The sequence below is a fragment of the Diadema setosum genome, chromosome 1 (assembly GCF_964275005.1).
Source record: "Diadema setosum chromosome 1, eeDiaSeto1, whole genome shotgun sequence".
Lineage (NCBI taxonomy): Eukaryota > Metazoa > Echinodermata > Echinoidea > Diadematoida > Diadematidae > Diadema > Diadema setosum.
The window spans coordinates 38,874,145-38,885,019 of NC_092685.1; the positions used below are offsets into that span (position 1 = coordinate 38,874,145).

The 10,875-nt window shown below is 39.6% G+C and overlaps 1 protein-coding gene across 1 annotated transcript; it reads right to left on the reverse strand.

The window, feature by feature from the left end:
- Window positions 1–5,982: 5,982 nt before the first annotated feature.
- Window positions 5,983–10,352, reverse strand: LOC140230301 (serine hydrolase RBBP9-like). Its single transcript, XM_072310461.1, has 5 exons — window positions 10,241–10,352; window positions 9,143–9,182; window positions 8,241–8,346; window positions 7,072–7,157; window positions 5,983–6,243 (listed from the first exon to the last, which is right to left on the reverse strand). Exons 1-5 carry the CDS (start codon window positions 10,340–10,342, stop codon window positions 6,017–6,019), a joined length of 561 nt encoding a protein of 186 aa, XP_072166562.1. The 5' UTR covers window positions 10,343–10,352; the 3' UTR covers window positions 5,983–6,016.
- Window positions 10,353–10,875: the final 523 nt, after the last annotated feature.

Here is a 10,875-nt window from a genome sequence, read left to right on the forward strand (position 1 = left end):
CAAAGACAATCACGAAACCACTACGCAAGCAGATACACAACCGCCAGCCACTTGCAAAACAGTATTACAAAAGTACAAATTTGTTAATGTTCTCCGGATCAAATTTAATGAACAGATTGTATTTTGATACATCACATGCATATAGATACATTTGAAATGTATATCTGTATTACAAGGAGTACACACTTACGGTGAACACAGTGCTAAATCTCCGAGGGTATGGACAAGAAGATACATTAAAAGATTTCAAGATATAAAACAGACCGTTGCCTCGTAGCCATCCGAAGGTTAGCTAATAAAATTGTTAACAATAAATGCGTGAATCTCAAGGATTCAGATACATCACAATGATACAGTCACCTCATAAGGTCCATGCAAGGCAGACGAAAAAAAAAAGAAAGAAAGAAAGAAAGAAAGAAAGCGATAAAATATAAAAAAGCAAGAAACAATAATGAAAACTTATACAAGTTGTAAAAAAAATATCGTCAAAGGCAGGAGAGGGATGAAAAAAGCGAGGATATTAAATAGTACAAGTACCAACAAACATCCCCTTGGTTCTAGAGCAAGTTTTCAGAATTGACCATCCATTGTGCATACAGTCATAATCATTCTCTACATACATTATTAATTATGTGTGCACTATTCTGTATGGACGTGGGAAGGCACTATGGCAGTATTCACAGTTCGTGTTAAAGTTCGCAAAGTCGCAGAAGTGTGACTAAGTTTGTTCAAATTATTTTGGGAAACAACACAGGCCAAAATTTGATTGGTATGTGAAGGCCGTTAACAGAAGATTGGACTGTAAAATCCGAGGTTGGAGACATCAGTAGACGTGTCTCAGCCAAACAAACGAGTGTATGCTAAGCTAACCGGATGTCACCTCGGATCATAACACCATTGTTTGAAGAATGAGGAACGCAAGTTGTCCCGGAGGCAGTCACGGTAAGGATCAATGTGGACTGTCGTCCATAGAACGATCAAAGCGTACCGTAGTACACATGAGCTTCACGTCACCGTATTCAGTTGTTACAATTTCAAATATCAACGGGATTCGGGAAGTTCTAAAAGCCTTTGAAGTTTGTGATCCGCAGTCTCATCCCCAATGGAAACAAGTGCGGAATGTGAACATTGGGAATAAGGTGGGCGACGAAAAAGAAGATGGGGCCGTCGTCTCTGCAGAAGCAGCTTGGAGAATATTGTAGCTGCGGTTGGGTGACAGCGCTGTCAAAGGCAGGTGTGACGAAAAGACTGGCTTCCACAGAGATTCTGAGCCCACACAAGTGAGCGGACTTTCGTCTGGTTCGCCGAGATGGTGGAAATGTGGAAGACTTGGACATCTCCAGAAAGATTGCAAGAGCCAGAGCCCCGGAGGTAAAATGTCTACACAACATGGTGGAACTGTAGAAACTATAGGCAGGGAAACATAGCCCAGCTGAGTCTAGGGGTCGGGGACCGACAGTAGCTAACTCACGGCCCAACACAGTGTTTGTGTTTTTGCAGTGGAGAAGCAGATGGCACAATATACCAGGACAATTCAACGGACAAGAAATTCACTCTTTGACAGACACGGGAACAAATGCAACGATACTAAAGTGTGAAGATGTTTGAGAAGTTCGAGCCAAACCCAAAACCTGATTTACAGTGGACTGATGCACACATGACTATAATGGCAGATGGAGAAACCACACCAATACAAGGAAGGGCACAATAATCAAGACTGGGAATGTTACCCAGAACCATGGCATTCGGATAGCCGACATAAAGGTACGAGCAATAGGGCCTAATCGGGATGGATCTGTTAAAGAGATGCGAGTGCAGCATTGAACCAAGTCAGGAAAAAAAGGGGGTTCCGGTTGGGGATGAAATTATTGATGCAAAACAGCATGGATACCCAACCGTCTATACAGCGCGTATAATACAGACGATATACATCAAAGCGGACGAAGAGATCCAGGAAGACTGGAGGGAACAGTTTCGAGTTATAGTTCGAGTTATAGTTTTCGAGTTTCGAGTTATCATTATCGAGTTTCGAATTAAGGGCTGATTTCGACGAGCTCGCAAACAACTTGCGAAGGATGCGAATGGCAAAATCCAACATTCGTATTTCAGTCTGCAAGAGTTTGCCAAACGAACGCGGGGATTCGAGGCGTCGTCAATTGTTCGCGGAAGTCGTTTTTACTTCGGCGAGAATTTCGAAAAAAAAAGCTGAGATTTTTCTGCGAACCTTTTCCCCATACTGGGTAGTGATCTCCTCCTGACTGGTTCTCGAAAATGGCTTTAAAGCCTCGTCATATGTGCGCGACACTCGCAATACCTGCGCGACGTTCGCAAAATAAAAAACTTCGTAAAATCCCAAACACATCCCGACAGTTTTGAGAATGTATCACGCTTGTTTCTCGAAATCCGCGAAGTTCATCCGATTGTATCTCAACCCAATCGCGAACATTTCACGTACGTTCTGAGACATGCTTTTGGGTATATTTCAGGGTAAAATTCTGCACAATGTGACGTCTGACCGCATGACTGACATGACTGCATGACTTCATTTTGATTTCAACTCGCTATCATCTGGTGTGAAAATATGCCGCCCGCGGGAGGAAAGAGCTAAAGGCGTAGCCGAGGGTTAGGATCAACCAAGAAGAGGAGGATGAACACCATCGCAGTGCAGGAGGTGGAACTGGCACAAGAGGCTAGTGGTTCCCAGGAGGAGCAGCCAGATGGGCGGGCTCAGTCCCAGCATGACAGGCAAGGACCTGAACAAGGTCCCAGACTTGCCAGAGAAGACCACGCGCGAGAGTGGGGACACCTGTGATGCGGGCAATGCCACTTGCAGTATCAAGGGCCCAGAAAAGCTGAAGAAAGGGGAGGCGGAGAAGAAGGGGTATCCATGGAAAGAAGAACACAAGCATCTCTTAGCACAGTCTTTTTGGCCAGCATGAAGTCTTTTACAAGACTCTGAAACGCTTCACAGAGAGAGCCTACAAACCCTCGCTGTGTGAGTTATTTCTGCAAGACACCGTTATTCCCAGATTTCCGACTGATCCCATTCCCACTGGTGAGTGAGAATATCCGGTAGACCTATTTGATACTTAATTGTGGTGTTACAGTGAAAATCAAAAGACTTAGGACTGTAATTGTAATTTATGATGGAGAACCAGTATTACAATAACGCAACAAACCACACACAACCAAAAAAGTAGATCCCCCTTTATCAAAATAACATTCATACAGTGATACAATATTTATCCTAACCGTGATGTTAGTATAAGCAGTTAGTAATAAATCATTTCAGTCAGCCAATATGTGTAAATATGTTTAATATGCAGACAGTGTGTACAATACATAACTGGGAAGCCATACGATTTGTATCATGGGGATGACGCGATCATAACACACACATTTTCGTGTCAATTTCATTTCCAACAAAGCGTCCTCCGTCATGCACGGTTTCAGTTCAAGAGATTGAGGCCAGAAAAATAGAGATGTACAATCGCAATTACATGTACAATGCCCTGAAAGAACTATGCGAGAAGAGTGACCTGCTTGGCTGGCTTAAAGGACAAGTTCACCTTCATAGACATGTGGGTTGAGTTAATGCAACCATATAACTGTAGTAAAACACATCAGTGAAAGTTTGAGGAAAATTGGACAATCCGTTCAAAAGTTATGAATTTTTGAAGTTTCTGCTCAGTCACGGCTTGATGAGAAGACTACTATAGCTTGTGATGTCACATGTGTACAACGATATAAAGAAAGAATAAAGAAAATTCAACATATTTTCACTTTTCTCGCATAGCAAAAGACTACACAACTTCTCTCTTTCAGAAGGCAGGGGGCATAATATTACCCTTAACATACGTCAGTAACAAGTCAAATAAATGTGCACTTTATTAAAAAAGTAAAGTTTTGAGAAATTCTGTTTTTATTCTCCTTATATCGTTGTACGCATTTGACATCATACCTTGTTGTAGTCTTCTCATCCAGCAGTGACTGCGCAGATACTTTAAAAATTCATAACTTTTGAACAGATTCTCCGATTTTCCCCAAACTTTCACTGATGTGTTCTGCTAGTATCATTGCATTCACTCAAACCACATACATATGAAGGTGGACTTGTCCTTTAACTGGTGGCACAGACGCAATCTTTCGAGCTTTCAAAGAAGATGATACAAATCTGTACTCCCATCATCAATTATGCAGAGATTGGGCATGCACGACTCCACAAACTCGCTAACGACAAAAAAAAAAAAAAAAGTTGATCTTCTTTATTGAAAGCAGATTAGATGTAGCTTTCGCACTAAGGCAAGAAAAAAAAATGATGAATGCTACACTGACTGGTAATGTAAGTTTTGGACGTGGGCCCTCAAAACTTGATCTGCCAAAAGAAAAAAATAGAGCTATCAACGACAAATCAAAATATGAAAAGCTTCGGGAAGGATTCTCAGTTGGTCTTCAGATGAGGATGGAGATGGCCGTGAAGAAGTAAGACCACAACAAGATGAAACTTATTCAAAGAATCATTACAGATCAAGAATCAGTTGATGTAATTGATTATGTACAATTGAAAGTGAAAATATCAAAACTGCTTCTAGTAAAAGTATTACTTCATGTAACGGATATTATCTAGCATGCCATCCATTCTCAAGAAGGTAAAAGAGATTGACTATGAGTTAAGTTATTGTGTTTGTTTTCCCTTTTGCAAAGTCAGAATGATATGGAACTCGTTATCACATGAATATCAATATCCTACTGGAGGCTGAAATTAAATATCTTCATACACTATAAATCAAGAGATATTTGAATCTATTACAGAAGAACTTCCATTGTAGTACATGTATGTATATTACACTGCAGTGATACTTTTATAGAGAATTTGTGAATAGTGTAGTATGGTATATGTACCAATATGATGTTTTCATTTTTTGTGGCTTTTCAATAGTAATCCAATGCCTGTACAGTGCACTCCTGTTATAACGGACACAATTATAACAAAATTCTGGTTACAACTAAGTAAAAATATAGGCCGAAACATTATCTGCTCTTATGTATTTTTGTTTATCTGTTATAACAAAATTTCGATATGATGAAAGGAAACTGCTGGTCCCGAGGACTTCGTTATAAAGGGAGTGCACTGTATTTCTGCATCTGGTAAATACAGACTGAAACCAGGATTGCCCTTCAAAGTTGAACGGATACTGGTTAAAAGAAAAAAGAATCTCCGTATCTGGAGTCTATCAGCCTAGTACCATCATCAAGTGGCATTTGGATGCCTTAATGTAGGCTTAAATTTTGCATTGGAACTGACAACAGCAAAGTTGTCAGCAAAGTGGAGCACATCTCCCAGAACAGAGTTGGAAGTAGACTGACTGTCTAGGAACATAAAGCACACAGATTCCATGTCTTCATGGCAAATAGAGTTCACCTCATCCCACACCTCTGTCTGGGATGGCATTTACGGGTCATCCCATGAGACCGACACCCACGAGTCATACAGCCCATGAGTCCTAAAGCCCACAAGTTCAACACTAGGCAAATAAAGCCCATGAGACAGACACTAGGTAAAAACAGCCCACGAGTTTGACAGATACAACACGGGGTTTAATGTGTCGGTCTCCTGGGCTTTGTTTGCTTAGTGTCAAACTCACGGGCTGTATGACTCGTGGGCTGTATGACTCGTGGGCTGTATACCTCGCAGGCTGTGTGACTCGAGAGTGTCGGTCTCGTGACATGCACCCGGCTTTACATCCAACAGAAAGAACTGTGGCAAGGCAAAAGAGATATTACAAGATTTGTACGGGTCTGCATTTAGATATTGTGTGTTGATCCCCTTCCATACATCTCATGAAACTAAGAGTCATATGTTTCTACTCTGGATACATGTATTCAAACACACAGTCCTTCTACACATACACATACAAACACATACACACACTCACACACACACACACACAAAATGAATCAAATGTATATCAAAATATCTATAAACTGATATAAATGTCTTCTGGTGTTCATAATACTATACAGTCTGTAGGAATTTTCTCACAACATCCAAAAGCTCAGGAAATGTAGGCTCCATGAAATGACCACGGTGTTGAATAATGTGTGTTTCGTCAGGTTGGAGATTGTCCACCACCTCCTGAATTTCTTTCAGAGGAATGAAGGGGTCCGTGTCTGATCCAAAGACGGCGATGCAGTTTGTATTTTCCTTGATACTCTGCCACTCCCAAGGGCGACTGTAATACCCTAAAAGTCACATGAGATGAAAGCAATTCCAACTTTGGTTACTTGATCATGATATATGTTAGACGAGTTGAAGAAATTCAATGCTCTGATAGTAACTGAAAGCACTGACATCAAAAGCAACAAAGACAAAATCTGATTACAGAACAGAACAAAATAGCTCAATGCAACTACATGTACTATCTTATAAAAGGTCAAAACCACAAAAGGTGAAGTCATCTTTTGGTAAACCTATTATCAATTGTTCCTGCAAAGTTTTACAAGCATAAAGTTGTTAACATTGCATCAGCAAAGCCTGAAATTTTGATTGCAAAATTTGACCAACATACACTTGAGTTGTTCTGCTCAATGTTATATGACGGAAACTGTGTTGCAGTGTTCTATGAAAAAAGTTCCTTATTTACAGATGCTTGCTCTGATTAGCACAAGTCTGAATCTATAAATCATCAAACATGCACTTTCATAATCTTTGATTGACAAAACAACAAACAAGCACACATGTATTCAGATTTACATGAACTTTATATCTAAGCAATACCCACCCTTACCCCATTACATGAACTTTATATCTAAGCAATACCCACCCCTACCCCAAAACAACAATAAAATGTATGTACAGTATAATTTACAGTACTCTGAGTATGACATTCTACAATACTCTACAGCTGTGGTGCAATTTTACCTGAATATATAATGGTGGTATTCATGATTTCCTTTTTGTCTCTCATGTTTTGAATCCATGCCATTAAAAGGAGCATTCTAATATAAACATATTTCAACTGATCATTCTTGGATGAATTCATAGAGACATTCCTTCACTTTTTAACTTACCACTCGCCCTTTCGTTCTCAATTCCAAGATCTGTCACGCAGGGGGACACCACCACAATCCCATGCACTTTGTATTTCTCGGCATACCTGAACACGGAGGACGAGAAGAGTTTGTTTAGTTTTCTTCCATCCCTTGAAAATGGGCATTCCACTACTCCTTTTAGTATCATAAAGACATTGACTCTCCATCAGTCGAGACAGCAGCCTTTTACTTCTCAGCTGACATGCTTTCATGAACTTATATTTCATCAGTATATTTACACAAACAGAAAGAGGAAAAAATTGTTTGATATGCCTCCTTAAGAAATCTGTTTGTTTGTATTTAAAGGAAACAAGTTGAACGTATGCCTTCTGCTCCTAACAATAGGAATTTAAAATGAATGGTACACTGCAATATCACACTACTAATCAATGGATGCTCTAGTTATGCTACTTCCAAGGTGCACAACTTTCACTCTCATTTCAATCTCTTGCAAGCAAAGTCATGCACTTCCATGCATGCCCTACCAAGCATTTATATACAGTTGAACCTCTCGTATCCGGACAAGTCGGGACCGGGGCTCATCCGGATAAGGGATTTGGCCGGATACGGGAGACTCAATGCTTTATACATGTACATGATATATACATACACATGTACTGATGTAGCCCATTGTAGTACCACATGTAGTAATGTGTTTACTGCAACCTTTTCATTGTTACACTCAGTAACAGACCCCAAAATAGAGGTGTATGTTAATGTTGGAAGTAATATGTAATTCATGTTTGGGTAGGAGTTCTCAAGGAGTTGGGAATCCCCCTTTCCTCCCGTAATTATTAAAAAAAAAAAAAAAATCACGGCGAGATTGCGTCCGTATAATAGAGAGATCCGGATAAAGGGAGGCCGGATAAGAGAGGTTCAACTGTACCTTCAAGGTTAGGCTGCAGTGTTGCCATTAAACTATGAACAAATGGACAATGCTGATGGGCACTATAGGAAGATCACTACCCATGACTGAAAATTGTATGTCTGAAACGAAAGTCTCACAACACCAGAGCATATAATTACAATTCTTTGTCATTTTCGTCTCAACTATGAAAAAGTGTGATTAAAAATATCATCTAAAGAATGACAGCAAGAAAGAATATGGGAAGAAGAGCAGAAAGAAAGAGAGAAAAAGAGAGACTTGCCTGTTTGCAGCAACTGCTCCAGAACTGTGACCAACTATGACAGTCTTCTCGTCACATCCCATCTCCTCACGCATAAAAGGAATCCAGATGCTCTCCCTGGCTACGTCTGGTAAAGGATTCAAGAAGAACTGTGATTTAAGATAACTTTCTAAAAGATAATCTGTTAAAGTCAAGGTTTGCATTATCTTCTGTAAGATATAAATATTTCTTCAAAGGAATTTACCATGGTCACCCGAGGTTGTTGCACCTTCTCCCTTCATGTTTTACTCACAGGTTGATGACTTACACATCCACCACCCAAAAACAACAACAGCAACAACAATCAAACAAACAAAACAGGCAAACTGGATAACTGAACAATGTGTGTGCTGGTGATATTAGTGAAAGAGTGATATCTAAAATTTTACATTATTTCCTTGACCTTACATGTCATTTTATTAGAAGAAATCAGAAAATTAGAAATCATTTCACTATTTCTTACCACTTGTCCCTTATCATCCTGAATTGTACGCTTTAACCTGAATAAATCTTCTACATTCCATAGAATATTCAGCCAAGTAATGTATTGCTTATGTATTTACACATAAGAATTGGAAACTTCATGTACATTGACATCACTTTAATAAGCCAAAATGAAAAATAAAAAATCACAGAAGTCCATGTATGAAGTAGTCCAGAATTTTTCTTTTCTTTTCTTTTGTGATTTTGTTGATTTCCATGTAAGTCAACATTCATGGCAGTCAACAGATATTTCTCTGGTCCTGTGTGTGTTGACTTAAATGCAAGATTTAATGTACTTACAAATTGTATGAAGACTATACTTGACATTTTGAGCAAAACTCTTGTACCTAAGTGAAATTTAGAAACATAACTACAATTATAAGTATAATCGTATATCCCACCTGGATCTGGCATTGACCTCAATACCACTTGAATTCTTTCCTGTTGGTAAAACATAAAGGAACATAATATACCAGTAACAAATTATATATTCAAATGCTCAATAGCCTTGATAAGGTATTCATGAGAAACTGCACTTTCGCCCCTTGATGAATGAAATGAGGAATACATGTACCGGTACGTATATCTTTAGTACAGCCACAGGTATGTTTGCGTATGTATACATAAAGGTGTAGTATTAGGTTAGATTGGGTTTATAGATGGGTAGTGTTACATTTAACAGTACAGCAAAGTTCTAATATTATATATAGAATGAAATAATGATATTGAATGATCATGTCTTATAAATCAATAGATTGTGTGCACAAGAAATGCACAATTCACTCAGATTTGCAATTTTTATTGCACCAAGGCTAAAGGCTGATCAATGCCAAACAGATTTGCAGGATTGACCAGTGTACAAAGAGTATGCATTAGCACCACCAAAATGTTAAAAAACTTTGTCATTAATTGGCATCTTGTTATAAAATGGATTACTGATTGAAATCTTTATAAAAATACACACACATAATACACACACAAATAACAAGTGTTTTCTGCGTCAAAATATATTCAATCTAGTTAATCACATACATTGTGTTGTACAGGGCCTAAGACACTATGTCTGCTTAATTATTTCATTTCAATTATCTTCAAAGAAAGTTCAGTATTGGGGGTGGGGGACCTGGAAGTGGAAGCTGCATTGTAATCTAGCTTAGGACATTTTTGTACAGTATTGTGACTGAGGAATTTGGAACATGTGACAATTGCTGATGTGCTCCTCTCGAACCTTGAATGGATAATCCCTGCAGCAGCTCGTAGAAAGCTAAACCCTTGATTTTAGTTATGCATGTCAATCCAGGTGGATGTTGCTTACCACCACGAATACGTAGAAATCTACTAAACGTTTATTTATACTAAATGAAAGAAACACTATCTAATAATCTTAACCTCAATCCTAGCCCGACCAGACGCTGTGTGAAGCAAGTTAACAGCGCCTGTCGCTATTGCAGCAACTCTTGGGATGTGTCCAGAGTCTAGTTACCTCACTCCTTACATACCTTCATCAGCTGGTCCCTCAACCATGCGTACCAGTTTGCATTCTCAACATCTCCACAGCCATTTCCAGGTACTATGACCACCTTGGCATCAGAAGATGACATTTTGGCTCTCTGCTGGGACACAACAGAGGACGAGACGGCAGCGACGTTCCCTAGGTAACGCTGCGCTGAGCTGACGTATGTACAAGTATGCAGCGACTTAACCGCAGCAGCGACCCCATACGGACAAATACGTACCGTTGTTACTATGTTACAGCGCCCCACGGGGTTAGCAGCGACTAGAATCTAGTGCAGTGGTGCGTGGTGAGTACGTGTAGTCACGATCGCTTAATAACGCCAATATGTACGCGTGGGTCATACATGCACAGTGCCAAAGTCCAACTGATGACGAGTGCATGCAATTATTCTGCAGTTCGTCCTACAACATGATTAAATTACATAAAATCAATAGCTAAAAGATCGCGGTACAAGTGAAATGTCACTGATACAGTTTGGCTTGCCGTGGGTATATAATAAAGGCGATATAAAAAGAGTGGGTTAGCTATGTTCTGCACACAGCAGCCGAAAGTTAGTCTTAAACCCAGACGTACGTACACGTGTGCATTATTCAGTGAATGCAGGGATGTACAGGTGGA